Below are 23,749 nucleotides of genomic sequence, written 5' to 3'. Positions count from 1 at the left end.
TAATTAGACACGTGGCGTATCAACGACTACGTAAAAGATTCACCGCGGGTTTAGTTTGAAAATTTTTCAGTTTCGTCAGGCAGTGTCGAGATGGCACCACCTGCTTAGCGCCTTTTCTTTAGCCATAGTTCACTCGATCATGCCTTACTACCGCGTGATCGAGTGAGCTATGCTTTAGTAGACGATATATGAAACGTTTTAGGAACGATTCTTGGCGGTATTTGTTATTTTGGATGAGCAGCTATTTTAGTATTCAAAAATCACCATATAGACTAGTGGCGGTAGAGAGGGGGTGTAGACTGTGTATCCCTCCCTCTGGTTGCGCTCTGGTAAGAGGATGACACTGAGCTAAGAAATAAAATGGTGTGACGTTTGTATACGTAGTACTGACATTACTCTGTACTCGACTGTTTTTAAGTCGTCTGCTTTTACGTCTGAACATTGAAAATAACGTACTGACGCGACCGAAACGAATAGAAGTGTGTGACGTTTGCATACGTAGTACTGCCATTACTCTATACGGTATTTACGAGAGGTATTACTGTGGGCGCTGCCATAACCTGTCGGCGGCCTTTAGTTAGTGGCTGACATATCCTGTAGTCGAACGCGCTCCGTAGCCTTGACAGACCAACTCTTGGAAAAGGGGGCGGTAACCTCGTAACTCCCGTATACACGACTGTTTTTAAGTCGTCTGCTTTCACGTCTGAACAGGGAAATGAACGTATCGTAACGAAATCAACGAGGCAACCCATGGGAACGTAAGATTTTTCTTGACTCTGAATGGGCCTTTAACCAGTTACGACTTATTGGGACCTTATTATATCGACTTATGGTTCAATCTATAGAATAGACTTTTGAAAAAGCCTTTCCACGTTACTTATTTTCTTCCCCAACTTTAAAGTTAAAGCTTTTCAGTTCTTATTCCAAAATTTATAGGATTTTATTGGCTCCCCAGAGAGAGAGTGAGAAGACTTCTTTCGCCCAAAAGACAAGATTTCGTCTTGCTTCGTGGCTTTTATATCAGATTTTTTTAGGATCTTTTTCAAAGGGGGGCTTTTCGTTGGTTGAGAAGTAAGGTTTAAAGTGGACCATATTCAAAGATAAGAGCACTAGATTTGGCGGGTTTATGGGACCTAAATTGGGTTTAGTTCAAACAGTGAGAGGATTTTTTTCGGTTTGAAAGAGTAGATTATAGATCGAGGTACAGACACATTAAATAAACTTAATTGAAGCTCTAGTGAAACAAAGGGAATTATTTATAATATCTGTTGTTGAACTTCACATTTATAAAAATGTTGTCAAGTAGGCCTAGTAGTTAACATTTAACCCTTTGAAATTTACCTCCATTTGTCTGATAAACTAAATTAAATTCTGATAACGCAAAATAATTATCGTGAATCACGAAAAGAATATATAATGATTACAGTTGAAAGTTAGTCGGAGCTCTGCTCATTTGCTTAGTGTATACACCGTTTTTTGAGTCGAGTAATCGGTAAATTCACAACGTAAATCCTAGCTGATCTTAATCTATAAAAAGAACACGAAAAATGTTTTTAGAGCACTCTGAGAGCGGCAAATGGAATACACTATTAGCAAAGAACCTAAAGCTCCGAACGTACAATTTTTCACGCGGAAATTCGTCTACCATATCAAGCTTAAAACTAACTATAGGACCACGTATACTTCTTCACGGGAAATATTTCAAGTTGTCAAAAATTAATTAAACAAAAGTCACTCCTGTTACGATAAGACTAAACCTTCTCAAATCAACCCACCCGTAACTACGCTCTCTTGTTCATAAATCAATCGGAGTATGCTCTATTATGAAAGGTATACCTTGTTATTCAGGAAATTGGGGATGAAGGTCAAACCGGGATTGAATCTAAACCCTTTAAAGTAAAAGTACAACGCGTGCAAAAATATTTACTAATTACCCACCTGGAAAGAGGTGACAGTGGCTGAGACAGTTTCGTAAAGAGCTTCACCAGGAGAACGAGGTTCCGGTCGGAAGGGGGTGATGACATAGTGCAATCCCAGTAACGGAATCAGAATCAGTGTAGCGCGAACCGCTTTCCTGGTTGGTTTAGGAGAAAACCCAGAGCGAGAGAGAAAGAGAGAGAGGGAAAACGGGGAATTTTGGTTCAAAAAGAGCAACATTAGGAAAGAGTAAATATATCCTCTGTTTATGGCTGTTTAAGGAAGTGCGATTTGGGGAAGTTAAATTTTGATTCCACTGGGATAGTTATGGCTTAGTTTTATTTTGCTATATACGTGAAAATGTGAAATTTTCGGCTAATACCTTAGTTTTACTATTTGAAAACAAGGAGGATTTACAGTAGAGGAGTAGCCACTATATCTTTTACCAGAGATAGATTTAATTTTAGAAAAAGGAATGGAGAACAGAGTAATCTGGGCGCGCGTCAAAGTGCCGGACCCCCTTCCCGGGACGGAGGGGTATGAAAGAATAGGCGGGTCATAGCGATAGAGGTAAAAAGGAATTACGTATTTTTCGCCGTCCCCGTCCGCAACGTCATCAAAACGTAGTTTTAAGTAAGCCAATAAGATCATTTAAACTTTTCGTTACGTGTTGGAGGGAGGGGCTCTATACTGGGTGGTCTATGAGTCGGACTGAAGTAAATACTAACCGTTCTCCATTCCTACTTCTAAAATTAAATCTATCCCTGCTTTTACCAATAGATAAGGGAATATCTTCCCAAATTTTTTACTATTTCCGGTTTGTTTTTTCATTAGCTGATTACCTTCTGTACCCGACATTACATTATTGGTTTAAAAATGTCGTCTGCTTTACTATAGGCCTATATGCTCTTAGGAAGGCGGGAAATGATATTTTTAGGCAAAGGTAAGTTCCACGTGTCTACCAAGAAAAAAAGTGCCTCCGGAAGTAGCTCCAAATAAAATTATTAACGAGAAATGAATACAATAACAACTGTCTACTCCTCTATTGCATATCCTCTATATTGAAAATGTTAAATAAATATATTAAAAATGGTAATTAAAACTTCAATAATTCGATCTCAGGCCCGAGACATTTGAAGTCAAACTGGGAAAAGACAAAAATATCTTACTTGGTATGATTGGAGTCTGTGTTATTGTTGACGGCTCGCAATTTAGTCACCAAAACCCTCACAATATTTATTAGGAAAAACAGATTGAGCTATGGAAAAGTTAAATAACAATAATTAAAAACCGCTATTGAAAAGTTTAAAAGTTAATTAACAATAATAAATTAAAAAGCCATTTTGGTTTTTAATTTTTCGCTTACCAACATTGAAAAACATACGGGTCCGGATAGAATCCATACTGAGGCACTCTCTAATATCCAACAACTTAAGGAAATATTAAAAATTAAGAATTTAATTATAAACTAAACTTGTTTAGTTAGGTATAAAATAATTTGAAGGAAAAGTCTACGCTAGAATATTTTTAATTTTATTCGAAGAAAGCCTTTTAAGTAATGAATATTTCACGCAAATTTTATCCATCTACAATACGCGTTAGACCACACTGCAAAACAGATGAAGTTTGGATAAAAAAATTCTAATGAACTATTAGTACCACCTGAAGGGTTCAATATAAAATTTGCCCAATTTGCTTCACACATAGGCTCCTGTAAGAAAACTTAACCGCTTTCATCTTCCTTAATATTGTCAGGGATAGATTTAATTTCAGAAGCAGGAATGGAGAACGGTTAGTATTTACTTCAGTCCGACTCATAGCCCAGTATAGAGCCCCTCCCTCCAACACGTAAAGAAAAGTTTAAATTATCTTATTGGCTCACTTTGATGACGTTGCTGACGGGGACGGTGAAAAATACGTAATTCCTTTTTACCTCTGTCGCTATGACCCGCCTCTTCTTTGATACCCCCCGTCCCGGGGAAGGGGGTCCGGGACTTTGACGCGCGCCCACATTACTCTGTTCTCCATTCCTACTTCTAAAATTAAATTCATCCCTGATATTGTAGATGGAAACATAGTTCTAATTTGAAATATTCATTATTTTATACGCTCTTTCAATTAAAAAATAAAAATAAAAAATTGCTAGCGTTGTACTACTTTCTTTAAAGTTATTATAACAACATACTATGCTAAATCTGATGTCTCCACCGTAGCTCTAACCGTCGTATAGGTTAGCGTTAACAAAACTGGTAGACCTAAAATGGAACCAGAGAAGAAAAAAAAATAAATGTAAATTTCCAAGAAAAGTTTTCATTATCGATAAATTATTTGGGGGATATATTTACCCCATCCTATGGCGTATAACCAGCACATTAACCTTTCTTCTTTAACGAAGGCTACGACTAACAACGTGTGGAGATATAAGCCCTCGCAAAACATCCAGAGGTAGTTGGACAAAAGGGAATACTGCACCAATATGTGTAAGATGATACAGGGAGGCTAAAAGGGTCGAAGATCCCGGCCGTTAATTTTAATTAGGAGATTACGCGCGGCTCAAAATGTATAGACTATAATATACTAGCTGTTTAATAGTATAGTTTTAATCTTTTTTCGTTAATGGAAAAGGTGAGGAGGGGGTAGATCACTTCTTGATAAACAATGCGTTGTGAAATTATTAAATCAAAATAATCATCATTTGACCAATTTAATCGGGATTTGGGCCGTTTTGATCCTGATTATAGGACCGTTTTAATCGGGATTTCGGCCGTTTTGATCCTGATTAGGACCGTTTAATCGGGATTTGGGCCGTTTTGATCCTGATTAGGACTGTCTTAATCGGGATTTGGGCCGATTTGATCGGGATTTTTGACCAATGTGATCGCAAATTGTCCAGTCTAATCGGGATTTAATTAATATAAATGATGTTTAGCGAGTGAAGTGATCTACCCCTCGGTGGGAAGAGCTAAGTAAGGGCTATTTACCGCGCTGTGGAGAAGAACGTCGGGTCTTTTGACTATGGTTGTATACCATATAATCCACATAACGTTGTTAAAGATAAAAGAAGAGAATAGGTTCTTGTGGATGTAAATTCGAGTACATCTAAGAGACCTTTTCATTGGATAAATAATAAATAATTATCGAGTAATTAGTACAATAACTTAAACAGACGCAATTATACGTAACAAGCAATTTCAAAAATATGGTAGCTATCTTCATTTGGTAAAAGTTTAAAATGAAATAATTTTTATGAAGTATTTTTGTTTACATATAAATATTTATAGCAATAATCCTATTCTCTTTGATTAAAGATGCAGGAAGCCACTTAAGAGTGGTATTGGCTGGACTTGATGCACTAGAATTCAATCCCATTTAGATATTTTTGAACTAGAAGCGTTTCCTAAAACCGAATTTTCTAGCGTATTATCCTTTATATATAATTTATAAATGTGATATTCTGGCCGCCGTCTGGATTTGTATGGTGTTTTGTGTAAATGGAGTAGACTAGACAAGGATAGTGTCATGAGTGAATCAACCGGAAGTACGTAACGCTAACGCAGACTCTTCTAGTCTCTGTAAACACATCTACTATGATCATAGTTGTAACGCCCCTAAAGAAACAACTCCTTTTTGATTTACTCCTGTTATGGTTGAAAGGAGAGAGATGTATTACTCCGCTTATGGATTCGTTCTGTTACTGGTTTTCTCCTTTGCGGTCCTTGATTTACGGTTTGTTTACGCGTCTTGTACACTTTCCCCTTTCCGTCAATACCCATTAATCACATTTTTAGCTTGAAACCTCTCTTTTACCAAACCAACCAACGCTATAGGCTATTAAGAAGATTGAGAAGCTGAAGCTTAAAATCTAATTGAAAAGTTTTTAACAAATGAACATTTTCTCAAGTTTTTCTTTTTTTTTTATCTCACTTGAAAGTGACCTTTGAACTTGAAAGTTAAGGTCTAACATTACACTTTGAAAAAACTCGTAACTACAAAATTCGGTTAAAGTTTTATCATGTTTTTGAAATTAAGTATTGAAATATTCATTTTAATTAGTGACCTGTGACCTTTGAACTTCAAAATTAGGGTCAAACGCTACGCTATACTTTAACATTCAAAAGAAAGAAATATTAAATTTAAATCTTCTGCTAAGTTCATTTAAATTTCATCAAAGTTTTTAAATTATAAAAATATTCATCTTAATTAGTGACCTTTGAACTTATGAAATTAGGGTCAATCGCTAGGCTCGTATACTTTAACATTCAAAAGAAAGAAATATTTAATTTAAAACTTCTGCTAAGTTCATTAAAATTCGGAAATTCCTTCAAAGTTTTTAAATTAAATTATAAAAATATTTATCTTTATTAATATGAAGTCAGGAATTTGTTTATTTGAAAGTAGCAGGAATAATAAACCCTTTTACTTCACTCCGATTAAAATCTCCACCCCCTAGCTCAAAATCCAGCTTTTATGGAATTTTAATTTGGTTTAAGTTTGCTAGAAATCTCTTATGGTAAAAATAATTGTTCCAGCTTTGAAGTTTACCCTTAAATCTTTTCGTACTATAATATAACTAGCCAAGGCTTAGGATTCCAAGGATATTAAAACGTAAGTAAAAACGTCCTTACCTGAAGGCACAGAAAATGGCGAGAGAAATTACTAGAGCGCTGACTGAAATTGAGTATCCGATGATGTAGAGATTATTGATGGACTGACGAAACTAAAAATATGTAAGAGGTGAAAAGAAAAATAGGCTATTTTAGTCCGTACTCCAAGCCATATCTTTCATAAGCCTTCTTTGGTAAAACCGGATAAACCCTATCAAAGGCAAAGGCCCACTACCCTAATTTTAGAGGAGGAAAGGCCCATAGAAGCACACGCCGGGGGCCCAACGGCAAAAATCAGTTTCATTCATCAAATATACGATGTCTTTTACCCTTAAAGATGTAGTTAATCATTGCGAACCTCTCTAGAAACGAAGCTGCGCCTGAATATGGATTCCCGACCAACCGATAGTGATGCCAAGAACCCATTTAAAACCCTAAGAACTTTCAAAGATCGGTTTGGGCTGTAATATCTAGGACTCAACATGCATAGCTCCACCCTCTGTCGCCAAGTACTGCAAAGTGTCTATTGACAAACATTTAACGACCAATGAGCTCCCTTTTTGGCATTTTATTACATACAAAGGCTTAAAAGTGGGAATGAAAGTGTATAAAGCCACCAGTAGATGGCGTCTGACCTTGCTGGCTCAAATTTTGAATTTCCCGCCAATCAAAATTGGATATTTTGCGCCAAACCACTTTCCTTGGGTAGAAAAATGAGACGTACTATAATGTCTTCCAGGGAGTTAGTTATATACCTACTCATGGAAAGCTTAGATGGTTATTCGTACGTTCTTAGGCCCTATATGGGTTCCTGTTAATACAAGTAGTATTGCCGCATATTGGGGGTAGACATTGGGGAGGATGGTTTATGGCCTTTTGAGATTTGATCTTAATTAATGCGTCGTTTACCCGTAAATCATCGTTGTCGATACACGTCGTGTAGTTTGACCACGTCTTATTGGTAGCTGGATGACGGTACCACGTACCTTCCGGTGTGCAATACTTGTGAGCCATTCCTGCATCAAACAAACAACAAGACGATCAAATCGACGTTTTACAAAATTTTTGACAGTTGTAATCGGAAAGTCGTCAAAATTTTGATTATTTGAAAAAGGGAGTCAAATGTTATGATGAAATTCATGTTGTCACTAATTTGAATATGATGGTGGAAGTAAGGGTTTTAAAGTGAAACGTTGTCTGTTCGTAACTAAGTTATTCATGATGTCACTAAATTGGTGATGACGGGATTAGGCTTAAGGGAAGTCGGGGCTTTAAAGTGAAAAACTACTTAAAATATTAATTAGGTTCTTGTATGTTCCTCCTTGCCACTCACAAATAAATAACGAATAACCTAAAATTAGTTCATTAAGGGGTTTGTTAAAATCACGTCTTTAATATTTCGTATTCCGAAGCTCTAGAAACTTACTATTCAAATATCTTTTTTTGTTCGTTAGTTTTAACATAAGTTTATAAGTATGACACTACCTATACTTCGGAATCCTAGAGATTTACTGAGAGCTAGTTCGAGGGGGAACGACAATTGAAGTCCTACACTCGGTAACTTTTGCAGTTCATCTTTCTATTTAGTCTGCATTGCTAAGCCTTTGACAGCGACTCACCAGGCGTCGCTTTACGAGAATCTATGACTTATAGAACATATATTATAATGAATTTATGGTTTTAATAATATTCATATCAGACCTTTTGTTAAGCTTCTCATTATTTAATCCTAGACCTCATTCAAATATAATAATATTCCCATGCATGAAAAATAAAGGGAAGGACTGTGCACGTATAGGTGGAAAACTCAAATATCCTTATTAACCTTTAACCTTTCTATTTTTAGCCCCTAACTATTTGCGCCTGTTTTCCTTAGTTGCTATGTGAATAAACTTTTTAAAAAAATATTCTTTATAAACCCGAAATAATTTATTAATAAATATTTCTTGCTTCATGAACGTGTTAAATTTTCGCTGTGGATGCTTAATACCACGTGACGAATTCGTCCAATAGGGTTACTTCGCGGGAAAGCCTAACGCGTAGTGTCCATTACGCGCCGCCATTACGCAAACTTAATTGCTTGTATTTTCTTTAATATTGTAGATAGAAATATGGTTCCAATTGATAATATTCATTATTTTATACGCTCTTTCAATTAAAAAAGAAAAATTTTAGCCCAGAGTATCCCTTTAAGTAAATTCTCATAGAGCTTTGTGTCGAATCGATACAGTCTGGCTTTATTATTGCAGCTTTTATTTTCTCGATTCTAGGCCTAGTTCTTTTATAAATGTCAGAAAAAATTAGCAGACGCTCTATTAGGTTTAGCCATAAATAATTTCAGTTCTTATTTCTTCCAATTTCTTCTTGATATCGGATTTTTTTTTTTTCGGTTCTTTTCTTGCAGAAAAAATCTAAACCTAAATTTTATTGAGTTGCGGATTGGCCAAGAAAAGACCGGAGTCTCCTTTTCAAACTGAACTTTACTACAACGTTGATTAACGATTCCCTCTTATTTCAATCACATCCTAATAACGTTAGAAGACGCTTAAGACAATGCTACATTCTTAACTTGAAAATAATCTTCGGTAAAAGATATATATCCGAGTGATCTCTTGTTTCCGAAGCTTTTTCGTCTTCCGTTTGTTCGCGTTTCTTTTGTTAATACAGTTGAAGGTAATTGATAGGGTTATTGGGTTGTAAACCATCCTTATCTTATGTTTATACTCTATTAAACCTTTCCTTCCGGATAAAATGTTGTAATAAAGAATAAAAAAAAATAAAAATACGATTCGTCCAAAATGCTGGAAAGTAAGTAAGAAAAAATCCATAATCCGATGAAAACTTTTGAACTTCTCCGCCCACTAATGTTTCATACGACTTTACTTAATGTTTAAGCGTATTTATTATAGGGATAACTTAGCATACGTTGTAGCTTTAAGTTCAGAGCATACTGTGACTGATTTAGGGATCTTATCTGTCCACGTATGTCGCCAAAAATCGAGATGAAAGTTAAAAAAAAAACATATTTCAGATTCTTCTTCCTCCTTTGGAATAATGATAGCCTGCAACTTTTAGGGATGAAAGGGTTTTGTGGTTGAGAATAATTTTAAACTGAAATGTCTGGAATGCATACGGCTAATTGGAATTATTGTGCAGCCATTTTTCAACCTATTTAGGCGGATTTTGTATGAAGAGCTATAGACTAATCATAATATATGACGAGTTTTACCTCGTGAATAATCTATCTCGCTGCACTTTGCACCTTGGGTGTGCCAGGACCTCACTTTGCTATTAACCAATGAAATAAGTTAGAGGCGTGACGGGTAGTAAGTTCTCAAGCCCTGCCCACAAAACCTAAATAGAAATTTACGTTGTAGATATGGACACACAATTATTCCTATTAGTACTGTATGCATTCTTGGAAATATGTATATTTCGCAAACTCGCGGCGTGGTTTAAATTTTAAATAGCTGTAGATCTGCATGGGCGTAAAACGTAGGGTATATGATATGAATTCAGTCTTTTTGTTTTTATGTTCCAAAGTGTTGGCATTTTCCAAGAGATATTATCAAAGTTTTAGACTAGTTTATGGAACTGTGTATATCAAATATTTGTTCTGGTGTGTATTAGACTCTTGTGTGTATTGCAAACTTTATGAAAAATACATGAACAAAACGTTTTGAAACTATACACGCTTTGAGAATAAGAAGGTATGTTTTCCAAGGACTATGTAAATAGTAACGGAATTTAGATTATTTGAACCGAACGAATATGATAGTAATTAAATTCAATTTAACTATAGATATAGGAGTCTGATATTCCATTACTTTAATTACTGGTAATTTAAGAAAAAATATCTTATAAAATAAAAATAAAATTGTTAATATTTTTCGTTTCTCAGAATTAATCTATGGAAAAACAACTGCTAATGTACTTAATTTAGAAAACCGTGGTTGCATTTTCTCCCCGAAATTTTAATTTATTCATTAAATTTAAGTTCTAAGATATTTACGTTAATTTCGAATCTCTAAATATAACCTAACCCATTAACAAAAGATCAATACTTGGACTTATGCGTACGCGGCTGTACCGCAGGGTAAACAGTTCTACAGGCGCTGGTAGGAAATGCATGGATGCGTTCACCCCTGTAAGACGTCTTACCCCTTTGGTTCTATTTTGTGATCAGAATAATACCATTTCAATCTATAGACCCATTCTTAGCATAAGTTCATGACAATAAGTCTCCAACACTAATTTGCAACGCACTAGGTAAATTTATGTTGGATAAATACGCCTCTATTGTTACTATACAGGGTGTTTCTGATAATCCTGGCATAAATTAAGGGGGATGTTCTTTGGGAAATCAATTTTGAGTCGAAAATGTAACTTCTATCTCCATTTTGCCACAAGGGACACTGTTTCAAATCGAGTTATGATTTTTTAGGTGTTTTAGGGATGACCCCTTAAATTTAATTAAGAAACTGATCAAAAGACAATGATTTCTAATTTAATTAAGGGGTCATCCCTAAAACACCCAATCAAATCTTAACTCGAAAACGGTATCCCTTGTGGAAAAATGGAAATAGTAGTTACATTTTCGACTCAAAATCGATTTCCCTTAATTTATGGATGCAGACTTATCAGAAACACCCTGTATAAGAACCGTATGTAAATTTAGCATTGATGATGACGACACAAAAGTAGTGGTCAATCTTAACACTTTGTAAATAAATATAGAGGAAATTTTAGGACGTACTTGTAAAGTCAAATCCTGGCACGAAAGCCGGACAAGGTTGAAAAGCGTGGTCCCCAGCGGGAGTGGCGTTCCAACAACTCCAACCGTCATGAGTCCGCGGACAAAAGACACCCGTGCTCTCTTTTTTGGCAACACGACACAACACAACAAGGTACATGTAGTGAGTGAGTGAGCGAGTTGCAAGGCCCAAACATCGCCGCGACGAAATAAAAAAAGAAATAAAGAATATAAAACGGTTTAGGAAATAAATCTGAGAAAAATTCAGTTTCTTATATTTGAAGAGATCTCTGCCCCTTCTGTCCCCTCAGGCGGGGTGGGGTGGTGTTCTTCCTTCCTGTAACCTCTTTCTCAGTTCCGTTGTCCATCAGTTATCTCACACAGATATAGACCTAACGCTTACTCCCCCTTTTCCCACGTGATCTAACTCTTTCTCGCGTGCATGCAACTGTCTTTTAAATATTTCAGTTAGACTGCTTTTCCCATTCATTTCAAAAGCACCCCTTTTATATCGACTTTTAAACTTTTGAAAATATACAATTTGTTTTAGGCTATATGGGTAACCGAGGGGATGGACAGTAGAAAATTCAGGATTGCGTTCTAAACAGGGTTAGAATCCTTCTATTAACCCCTTCTGATAATAAGAAATCAAGAAGTGATATCTAGTTTATTAGGGAGAAGGTGTAAGATGCCTAAGTATTCGCGCGCCATAGTCCCAATCCCCCTTTCAAAATACAAGGGGGGGGACGTAAAAGGAGGCCGGGCCATTTCGCCTCTCCTCAGTCGGAAAATATGACTGTAATTTTCGTCATTCGCGTCGCGCTGACGTGAGTTTTTAAGAACCAATGAGATGCTGGTTGCAATTTAGAGGCGGGGATTAACTCCGGACCTACTATACGTTTGGACTGGAGATAAAGCTGGTAATGTGGCGAATTTATACCTTCTCCCTAATAAACTAGATATCACTTCTTGAGTAAATTTTGAGGTAGCATTAGTTGGGCTGTTACGATTGTTACTAATTGCTTCAATGTTACGTGTCAAGCTATATTGCAGTAGATGAACCCCCTCCCCCCGCCTGTTACTAGCTATTGTTTACCCAGTTATGCGTAATAAATTAGGGCAAAAAGTTGTTATAAATTAAAAGGATTGATCTTACCGTTCAAACGCAGCGATGCATTGTGGGTATAATCTTGATCTAAACAAAGATGATTCGATAAGTAACTCGGGTTCACCACTGAATCATCCTTGGGGTCCAAAAATATAAATTCAACCTGTAAAATTCAACCAAAAAAGAGAAAAATGAGGCGAAGCGAAATTTTATTTCAAATCCAAAACTCCCATAGAAATAAATGCAATATTTTTCAAAGCCTATCCCGAACCATAAGTTACTATTTATGCTCGATAAGTATGACGTTACTTATAGTTAAAGGCTTAACTATCGGAGCTCTAATTCCTGAGCGAGAGTCAAGATTAACAACCCCTTCCTTTCGTTTTCCAAACCTTTATTAGGAATGCATACAGCCACTAGGAATCATTGTGCGACCAAATATCCCATGTTAATTTCTATGAATTCGAGTTTTGTGGGAATAACGGGCTTGAACTTACTCACAATTCTGATGGCGTCTATCTAACTCTAATTCCATAGGTTGATAGCAACGCAAGGTCAGGAGCGTGCTCCAGGCGAGATGGATTATTTGCGAGGTAAAATTCGTCATGCATAATGATTAGTCTAGTAGCAAGCTCTTCCCACAAAATCTGCCTAAATACGTTGATAAAATAACTAGACAATTATTCCAATTAACTGTATGCATTCCTAACACACATAATCGTAATTTTTTGGTTTTCTCTTTTTGATGGGGTTATTGCTTTTCTGACAAGTATGTTTTTGATCAAGTTACCAGTCTCTATTTCTTCCAGTTTAGTATGGGTTAAATTTCATAGGCCTACCGCTTGTAAACCAAGTTTTCGAAAGGTTTTTAGAGAACCTTATATTTATTTTATTCAATTTTCGTTTAAAGAAAAAGAAATAAATCGAACAAAAATATAGACGTCTTTCGTAGAAATGAAATTTACCCATTTTATTAACCCCCCCCCTCCCAAAACTGGGAAAAGGGGGAAAACATAGGTTTGTGATATTGGATTAGATTGGTTTTATTTGTATTTGGGGTTATTTTCTTTTGCCCGATGCCTTCTTTATCGGGGAACCAATCGCCTGGCCAGATAGAAAATCGGATATATAATCCAGTTAGCCCACCCTGTCAACCGCCCATCCCCCCAAAAAATCCGATTTTTGCTTGCTCTCGCCATAGGATATAGAAGGCGAAACGGAACGGAACTGGTGTTTGTGAACCCTTTACTCGTGGCGTGGTTCTCGGAAACGTCTGACCATCCAGACGCAATATGCAATATTTACAAAGGATAACTCGGGTTATCTCCTATTCAAAAGCATAATAAGTTATGGTGGTCTTTACGCATACTCCGGGTGGTCAGAAAGATCGAAATTTTAGTGATTTTTTTTTATTTTTCTTTGCCAACTCACCTCGCTATCATTGCCCATCTTCGGGGGGCTTCTGGTTTCCGTCGCCTTAAGTCACCACCTATGGAAGAAAAGATGGGTTCATAGTAAGATATATGCACCTTGTCAGCATTTTTTAGAGAGTTTAAGCAAATTTTTCAATCAAAAAGAAGCTGTGATATCTTTTATTAAGAAAAGAAACTAACAAAAATAGATCTGTAATAGATCTTTGACCTAATAGATGACGGGCCATGATAAACGTTTAACCTTAAATATACCCACCAGGGGTTTAATTTTAAAAAATGTAAAAAAGTAATCACTTCTTTCGGTATGGTTTTCGTTGGCGCCCCTTTCGGTCGGTCTTTCATCTCGAGTTGGTCTTAAGTCGGAATGCTAATTTAATTTAGTGTATTTTACTTATATAGTTAATTATTTAATAGTTATTTATTTTTCGTCGGTTTGTTATTATTCTACACTACACCTGAACGTGGTAGCAGAGCGTGGTCATCGTGAACTGACCACAAGTAATGAATAGAACAAGGCGTAGATAAGTATATGACGTTAATTTTTTTTTTTTTTTGATTTTGAGAAGATGGGGACAGTGGCCCATGTTGACATGGCTCTTAAAGGACAGGGTCACAGGCTAGAGCCCTAACTCATTATAACTTTGGAAATGCGAAATAGAGATGGTAGTAACTTTTGGTGTATTTAGTCTGCTACCAGGAACTTTCTTGTGACGTCACACGCTCCTATCTCTTACATAGGATTTGGCCGCCATATTGAAAGTCTTCAGCTCAGACCATACAATTAAATTAGCAAATATTGACGTCACGTCCCTGTAACTCCTCCCCTCAGTAGCTCTCTGTTTCTGATTCAAAATACTTCATTCTATATATGCATTTGTTTGACCTAATTTGTCGCGAAATAACTAATATTAGGTTTTGATGATTAAACACCTATTTAATGACCCCGTTTAAATATATTTATCCAATTAATTTCAACGAAAGGGTGTTAACCCTAAGTTCGTTTATGGACGTGTACGAGACTCTAAAATTAGACCTGTGCATTTAAACCATTTAACAATTACTTAGAAAGATTTGTCTGCTGAATAGTATTTAAGCTTTGGACCATACATAAAATAAGACTCGAGGGTTCGTGCTGACCATGTTTAATTTCTCGGGACACGATATGTTGTCCCTGTCCCATATCCCCTCTCTCTCTCGCCATGCAAAAGACTCCCAGAGTCTTTTAACGGATATGTACCATTAATCAGATTTTCTGTCTGGACAAACTTTGGTGAAGGGGGGGGGGGCTTTACTCGTGTCAATTTCACTTTGAAATACCACCACGTACAAAGGTAAGAGTCCTGGCATACACTGGGTGTTTCTAATAAGTCTGCCATAAATTTAGAGCGATGTACTTTGGGAAATCAATTTTGAGTCGAAAATGTAACTTCTATCTCCATTTTGCCACAAGGGACACTGTTTTCAAGTTATGATTGGAGTGTTTTAGGGATGACCCCTAAATTAAATTAGAAATAATTGTCTAAATCAGTTTCTTAATTAAATTTAAGGGGTCATCCGTAAAATACTATGTACAATCTTAACTCGACTTGGCAAAATGGAGATAGAAGTTACATTTTCGGCTCAAAATTGATTTCCCAAAGAACATCCCTCTTAATTTATGGTAGACTTATCAGAAACACCCTGTATATCCTTTGTTTCAAATGGATTAAACAGACCACCTTCGTAGGCGTTGTCATTTCAACCTGATTTTGACTGTAGTAGACAAGGTAACGCCTTAAAGCTGTTTTTCTAGCCAACGCGATAATTTAGAATCTGGGGTCCCTAGCTGCATCAAGTACAATGGATAATCTTTTTGACGTACGATAGCCGCTACGCATTTATACCTTACTTAGATCATTGTGTGTGGACCTAAATATAATTTGTCTTTCGATATATCCCCCCAAATTCTCTCATGGGCGGTTTTGGTTTGCCCAGTACATCCAAGTCTGAGCTTAAGAAAAATGGTTTTAAAATCTCACCATTTTCACGCCTTGTTCCGAGACAGGTCAAGAAGATAATAGATATTAGAAATGCTGGTATAATTTTGGAGATTTGCTAGCGTAATATTTTTAACTAGCGTCGCTCACGTGTAATAAGAACTTTCATCAAAATGATATAAAGAAAGGGTAGATTTTACTGATGACTAATATTTTTGTAGCACCCTAGGAGCGAAGGCACTCGGCGTTGCCCGTCAGCCCGTCGGGACATTTTTATTACTTTTCACGCGGACATTATTCCATAAAGAAGGGTTTTTAAAATTTCTGGCCGCCATTTTAAAAGATGGCAACAAATAGAACCCAAAAGACTATTCAGCCTGTCTATAGGTTAAAGGAAACCAGTGTACTAAATATTTGTGAAATCGGTTGAAACGCGCGGACTTTGTTGCGTAGACAAGATTTTTTACATTTCTCGCCGCCATTTATTAATATGGCGGCGGATTGGAAAAATCTTTATTAGTACGCGCCTACTACTTATGAGTAACGTTCCTGCAAATTTTCAGCCTTCTAGGGCAAGCGGTTTGGTCTGGGCGTTGATTATCAGTCAGGACTTTGGGTCAGTTACAGCATACTCTCTGTGTTTTATAATATTTCTTATATCTATGTGTTAGATATAAAAATGTAATAGCCGCTGATAGGGTACGGATTTTCGTTTCTTGACCTCTCGTCTCTCGAGACGTCCGAAAATTTATACTGCACGGATTATCAGGATTTATTGTTTTTTGGAGAGTGTTATTAACACAAGGAAATCGTTAGATACGTCCAACTATTTCTATTTCATAAGAAAGAATTAAAGTTGGCCATGTATCATTGTTATCGGCGCGTTACTCCAGAAAAGATTGATGGGAAAATAGTTATATACTGTATATGACGCGTGTAAGGATTCAATACATACGGAATAACTGATTCTTGAAGACAGTGTGACAAGAAGTGAAGCCGATAATTGCAAATAACTAAAAGTCATTTCATCTTGCTTTAGAAATCAGAAGCTTTCGAGTATTTCTGTGTGATAAAAACCTTCCCGTACGTTTCAACTAAAGATGTGAAGTTTCCGTACGGTAATTTACCGATAAACATATTTGGGGAAAATAATATTACCGTTCTGTTGGTAATTTATTTTTTCACTTGTGTATAGTCTATTAAACTATGTTGAATTGCGAGAAATTTATACCTAGTTAAAGTGTTAGTGACATAATTTTCGTCACCCACAAACTTAAAATGCTAAAAAAATCCTTGAAAAATCTAGTTTATTATGATATGTTTACTTTTGTATTTGGTTTCGTAGAAATTTGTAAAATTGCAATCAAAGTTTAGTGTTTGGAAAGGCCTAGTTAAAATTTTGTTTCGCTTAATGACGTAGTAAGGAGAAACTTTCACTCTAGATGTCGCTCACGTGACGCCTATAAGTGTCTCAGCGCCGCGTTAAGCCTATTTTATTCAGATTCGCGCGGCATTAGTAGACTCGGGAGTCTCGGGCGCGCGCGCTTGGCTTTTCCGCGAGATGCCGTGAGTGACGTAGCAAGGAGAAAACCCGCCAAAAATCTTCTCCGCAAATTTGCTTTTGCCCCCCCAAATTTCAAGTTTTCAAAGTGTTTTTCTGTGTTTTCCTTCATATTTAAATATTAATCAAGCATATTTTTGGAATCAGAAGAGTTTAAACTCTCAAAAAAGTAAGGTTTTCTTTAGATTTGAGATAATTTTTAAATCACGTCGCTATTCCTTTAAGATGTTTTGAAGAGCCCGAATTAATTTGAAATCAAGTAAAAACTGAACTCCGAAGAAAAATAGGTTTAATTTTTAGAGTCTCTGGCAGTCTTGTACACAATATTTGGAAACTAGTAATTTTACCGACTCACATCTATAGAACTTTAATATTTAGTATACCCTTATAGATGGCTTTTGGAGTTGAATATGAACCTGCCATCTTTCAAAATGGCTTCCCAAAATATCTTGATGAGCACTTCGGTGCATTCCCCGCACTTTTCAATGAAAGTTTAAAATGAAATACAGTGAAACTTCATTTATAATCAAATACACCAGGTCACACCAAATAAATGGGGGAAGAAAGGGGGGAAGTAAACGCGCCAGCCGGATGGGGACTGAACAATCTTTTTCCAGCTTTAAAGAGCGCAAAACGAAAAAAAAAAATCTTTTAAAGCTTTTACTTCCAAGTTGTAAGTTTCACTCACTCCTACGTACGAGTCGTGTTAGCAGGCGACACTTCTTTCGGTTTAATGAGACCTCGAAAAAAGGCTTAGTTAACAAAAGAAAAGTGTCCTATAGCTCTTGGAATTAGTGGCTATTAATGGATGAAGTCCTTACTCTTCCTCCTTTCCCCGCACTCTTTTGTTCTAATTTCGAGTCCCTTTTGTTCAATTAAAGAGCGACGCCGCGAGATTCCCTTTCCTTCGCTGTATACTATTTAGCTTGAAAAGAACAAATAAAGAAAACGGAGTTTTAAATGCCATGACACTGATTCCTCGTGTAAAATTCTATGTATCCCACCCATTGCGTTAAGCCTTGTTTTAAAGAACTGTTTTCATTAAGGTCTCACTTGACTTGAATAATGATATTTTTATATTGCGTGTTCATCCGCGTCAATGGGCGCTCCAAATCGAGTGTACTGTACAGGGTGTTTCTGATAAGTCTGCATGCATAAATTAATTGGAATGTTCTTTGGGAAATCAATTTAGAGTAGAAAATGTAACTTCTATCTCCATTTTGCCACAAGGGACGCTGTTTTCAAGTTAAGATTGTACATAATATTTTATGGATGACCCCTTAAATTTAATTAATAAACTGATCTAGACAATGATTTCTAATTTAATTAAGGGGTCATCCCTAAAACACTCATCAAATCATGACTCGAAAACACTGGCACTTGTGGCAAAATGTCATACGATGTTTTGGTCATCTACTGTGGTATATTCGTGATTAATACGAATTACATCTTTAGTATGTGAATTAATTGTTCCTTCAAATTAACTTTTCTACAAGTGTATTTTGGTCCTTCATATTAATTTTGAAGTGGTGGGATATTAATTCCAGTCATTTATGAGAGCTCATAACCTTTATTAGTGTCTTAGGCTCTTATCCTTCAAGCAATTTAGCCTGATCTCTATATCTCTCAAACCATCAGTAGTAGTTTTAGTATTGATCGTACCACAAGGTAATAAAAAACTGCAAGGGTAGAGCTCGCTGCGTTACGGCCGAGGATATATGCAGTGTGAGCATTTCATAACGGTGGAACGTTCGAAGAACTGTAATATGGTTCTATGGGTCCAAAATGCAACTTCCATGATATTTTGTCCTAAGGACCACTGCTTAATTAAATGAGCATTGTTTTTAAATAAAAATTTGCGTTTGAATGTAAACACTTAAATCATAACTTTTTCGGGTATCCCTTGTGGTAAAATGTCATAAAGGTTACATTTTCGACTCCAAGATCCCAATGTGCGGCAGTTCAACCACCCTTCTTGGAACACCCTCTCAGGTGCCTTTCTTCGCAAAAACTAGTCTATTCAGAAAAGATATTGCCTTGGAGTTTTCTTGTTACCTTGTGATAATGGTTTTACTTAGACCCCAAATAGCTCTTCCTTTTTCTTTAAAATTCCACTGGAATAAAAAAAAGCAAGCCTAATAATAATAAGTAAAAACCTAAATCGAGCTTGTCAAGCATTCTTGTTCATCCCTTGCTATAAAAGTTTTTCTTTATTATTCTTATTATTATGTTTTCTTATTTTCCACCATTAAATTAATTCGGGTTTTCTTTTATTTTCTAAATTCGCCAACAAAAAAAACATAATTTTTGTTGGGAACTTTCTCTAAACTCGTTTAATAGATTGCTTGCATGATAGACGTTAACTTTTATTTTTCAAAGTGTTTTACTTCACAACCCAATAACATTTATGTTTATGGTTATATAATTACGTTTAATTTATGACCATAACTACATTATTACGTTTAAGTTATGTTTATAACGTTACAACACCAAGAACGTGCCGTATTTGTTTAAAAATCTGGATTTTTTTAATTACAAATTTAATTAACATAGCTACACTGTCATCTTTTGCGATGAAATAACGTTTTAGATTCTTATCGACTGAAACAAAACAAAAAAAAAGAAACTTAACATATTTTTTCTTCTCCTAATATAAACCCAAATTCCTTTTAAAAGAATTTGGTCTTTATTCTTTGTTAAAACAAACAAGTATCAGCTGCACGTGTAGCCCTGCAGCTTCGCTGGAAGATCTATGCATCGTAGAACAATCTTAAAAGTGCTATTTTCCATACTTAAACCGCTTGCTATATATTGTGGGTGTTTCTGATAAGTCTGCAATAAATGCAAGAGTGTGTTCTTAGCGTCAAAGTGTCAAAGAACATGATGGACTGAGGAGAGGCGAAATAGCCCGGCCTCCTTTCACGCCCCCCCCTTGTATTTTGAAAGGGGGGACTGGGACTTTGGCGCGCGAATACTTAGGCACCTTATACTTTCTCCCTAGAAAACTAGATATCGCTTCTTGGTAACTAAATGTTCTTTGACATTTTCCACTCGGTTTGATCCTAAAAATACAGCCTTTAATTTACAGCAGACTTATCAGAAACACGTACCCTGTAGTGATTTTTCTGGAAAGACCGTTTGAGCGTAAACTTCTTTCTAGACGCTACAGCTAAAAGATGTTTTCATTATGCCCAAGTTGCCCCTTTCAAGCTTTGAGAGCGCTGTGCTTTTTATGTCGTCTCTGCCTTGAGTTTAGCGAAAGAAAAACAAAGAATTATCTACTTCATGTATTACCAAATGCAAAGTGAAATAACTGAAAGTGACGCGAGTAAAAACTTTCCACCAATCAGAGGGCACGCTGATTTTAATAAGCTTTTCTTTGAAAAGTCGTGGAGTCTGTAGTATGCTTTTTATCGAGAGCATTCTGGAGTAGTTTAGGACGGTATAAGCCCTTTGTTGTAAAAGAGGGGTAGGAAACCTTCAGTATCTGGACATACAATGGCTTTGACCCATAGTCGTCTCTGCGCACTCTCTGAACACAAAACGCCTAGCGAGATGGAAGGCAAAGTTTACCCCCATTTCTTTCTCTCTTAGTTACATTGAAGATTCTTATTCCTTATTTCTAATAGTTACGCTTTCTGATTGGGTCTAGATCTTTAGCCCATTTTTAATTGATTTGTAATTATCTTAAGAAACATAACGTTCGCCGTAAGAACAAGGAATCGTTGAAGGACGAACTCTTCGCCACTTCATCCTCCCTTTTCAAAAATATAAAGGACATATTCGCCAATAAAAAATGTTGGAGACAATATCCCTGGGCAAATTGCTCCCATAGGCAATAGGACACTATCACTCTCAAAGTAATTTCCTTGGGTTTATACAGACTGAATAATTTTGAGAAAAAGAAAGGTATATTTGTCCTTTGGGTCTAATAGGCAATGTCTGCCATGACCGGTCTGGCTGCAGCTGGACCGACCATATCTTTTCAGATCATACAAAACCACTTTGGCAATTTCGGCCTCTCCAGTCTCTTCTCAATCTCGCCAATAACGTATATCTTGGGACAGATATATTGCTTAGATTAGGGTCCCTTGGCCCGTCGATAAACTACATGTACTAAGAAGTTAATTAACTTCTATACCCTGAAGTATAAGACTGTTAGGATATTCGAAACCATCTCTGTTACTTATGATCATCGCGCCCTCTCCCGCAATCTTCTGTTTTGAGTGGATGGAACTACTGAAACTTTTTAGAAACTGTAACGTAATGAGTTAGCGAATAAGGAACGACCCAACCTTAGTGTACCCACCCGGTGCACGGGAATCGGTTCAGAACTGGTTTTCCGAACTGGAGTTGAATCTCTCTTCATTACCATGAAATTGAGTCTCATCCCAGGTAAAATATCCCTTAAAACTATAAACTCTCCTTTAAACTAGCTTTAAGTTGGTTAGAGAAGAAATTTCAAGAAACCACGTTTGTAATTAGTTTCTAGAGTAACAGTTTTGTTCACACTTAACATTGGAAATGTTTTGAATCGCTTCGAACCGGTTTCCCATGTATGTGTCAACATGGCTAGAGTTTATCTCACCTCTTTCCTCCAAGTTTGAACACTCCTCTTTGCTGGAAAACTATATCCTCTGGCTTTTTGGTTCGTTCATGAGCTTAGGAACATTTTCTTAGTGGGGAGGGAATTTTCGCCCCCTTGATGGCTAACATTCGACGCCCTAGTCTTATACTTCACGGGATAAATATTATTAACGTCTGATGTAGTTTTTCGACGCTGTAAAGTTTGATGCCTCCATCGAAACTACTTCAGTGTCTCGGTTTTGAAAGAACTTTATCCATTTAAATATATTACGATAGACGAGTATAGGCCGAGTTCATTGGGGTTTAGTAAATGTTTGTTCTTACAAAACCGATTTCCTCTATAGAGGCTAGAACTTCAAACAGACATTTTTGCGAAAAATTGGTTGATGGAAATTTTTATTCCTTTTTCTTTCATGGTTATATAGAAAATTGCAACAGGCCACTTAAATCCCTTTGGTGCCAGGCTTATGTCTTAACTATAAAACTTATGTCAAAAAGGAAAGGCTTAAGAAATTGATATATATATATACAGGGTGTTTCAAAATTAGTTGTAGGACCGCGAAGTCTATCAAATTTGAGTCGAAAATGTAACTTCAATGACGTATTGCCCCAAGGGCTAACGTTTACAGTTAAGATTGGAGTGTTTTACGGATGACCCCTTAAATTTAATTAAGAAACTGAAAGACAATGATTTCTAATTTAATTAAGGGGTCATCCCTAAAAAACTCAGATCAAATCATAACTCAAAAACTGTGTCCCTTGTGGCCAAATTGAGATAGATGTTACATTTTCGACTCAAAATCGTTTTTCCAAAGAATATCCCCCTTAATTAATTTATGGCAGACTTATCAGAACACCCTGTATATTCTATTCGGGAAAAATAAGTTTAGATTCAAAATTTAATGACACAAATAATTTTATAAAATACCTTTGGAAATTTTTAAAAGCTTTCAGCGCTCATTAACATTAATGGATGGATTTTTATTATTTAAATTAGTTTTATTCAAAGGACAGGTGTATTAATGAAAGATATTAATGAAAGATTTTAATAATTTACTCTTAGTTGACAACATTTTCTGATTGGTTAGGCGTATCTATGTTCTTGGGAATTTAAAAAGATGTCCCCAAAAGTAAACAAGGTTTAGTAATTTAGTAAATAAGCTTCTCAAAAAATAAAGTCACGTCTTTACTTGTTTTTAATCAAAATTCGTTCGCGGTTTGCTGAGTGTAATAAGGAAGTCCTCTTAGAAGTATAGAAACCTAAAAATAATCCCGTTCAAGAGCAATTTTCAACGACTACTTTTACCTCTTATGATACCAAACAGTATGTAGTTATCCGCCTCAGTGTTCATCACGTTCCCAAAATGATTATGTACAAAAATATACAGCTTCGTAAAGGACTAGAGATATTTTTCTCTCGCTAAGTCGATTCGGATTAAGCCCCGTAGAGAGTTCGTCCTTGGAAATGGATACGGTGTCCGCAATGGGGATACAGTCATAGCCCCATAATACTCTCCATAAGTACGGGTGCTAAAGGATATTTTCTATACGTTCGTAAAAGGCTGTATAGGTGTCTCGTTTTCCCATCGTATTACTCATAAATGGGAGACATCTGGTGGCGGATTTGCTTAAAAATCTAAACTATACCCTTCTGTGATCTCTAACTCTACCCGCAAAGAGGGTATAAAAGGGTAAGTAGAAACTAGAATGGTTTGGAAAGTTATCTCTTTAAGCTTCCGGTATGCGCTAGCATCTTTCTATTGGTTGAAATATGGTGAACCGGATATGAGTTGAAAAATAAGGAATTGGC

The 23,749-nt window shown here is 36.3% G+C and overlaps 1 protein-coding gene across 2 annotated transcripts in view; it reads right to left on the bottom strand.

Moving 5' to 3' along the window:
• Nucleotides 1-23,749, bottom strand: part of LOC149710083 (calcitonin gene-related peptide type 1 receptor-like) — a 51,419-nt gene that overhangs the window by 5,479 nt on the left and 22,191 nt on the right. For both annotated transcript variants that reach the window (XM_089859208.1, XM_089859217.1), the window contains exons 2-12: nucleotides 13,814-13,871; nucleotides 12,431-12,545; nucleotides 11,278-11,397; nucleotides 7,431-7,537; nucleotides 6,543-6,634; nucleotides 4,899-5,025; nucleotides 4,263-4,416; nucleotides 4,103-4,172; nucleotides 3,284-3,347; nucleotides 3,087-3,175; nucleotides 1,939-2,074 (exon numbers count right to left, since the gene is read on the bottom strand). In XM_089859208.1, coding sequence (XP_089715334.1) covers nucleotides 1,939-2,074; nucleotides 3,087-3,175; nucleotides 3,284-3,347; nucleotides 4,103-4,172; nucleotides 4,263-4,416; nucleotides 4,899-5,025; nucleotides 6,543-6,634; nucleotides 7,431-7,537; nucleotides 11,278-11,397; nucleotides 12,431-12,545; nucleotides 13,814-13,831 — 1,092 coding nt within the window. In that variant the 5' untranslated portion in view covers nucleotides 13,832-13,871. The remainder of the gene's footprint in view (nucleotides 1-1,938; nucleotides 2,075-3,086; nucleotides 3,176-3,283; nucleotides 3,348-4,102; nucleotides 4,173-4,262; nucleotides 4,417-4,898; nucleotides 5,026-6,542; nucleotides 6,635-7,430; nucleotides 7,538-11,277; nucleotides 11,398-12,430; nucleotides 12,546-13,813; nucleotides 13,872-23,749) is intronic.

The sequence above is a fragment of the Phalangium opilio genome, unplaced genomic scaffold (assembly GCF_054372755.1).
Source record: "Phalangium opilio isolate 3A_F unplaced genomic scaffold, DU_Popi_V2 ptg000011l_1, whole genome shotgun sequence".
Taxonomy (NCBI): domain Eukaryota; kingdom Metazoa; phylum Arthropoda; class Arachnida; order Opiliones; family Phalangiidae; genus Phalangium; species Phalangium opilio.
Note: the sequence above shows the minus strand (reverse complement) of the source record. Positions and strands in the feature narration are given on the sequence as shown.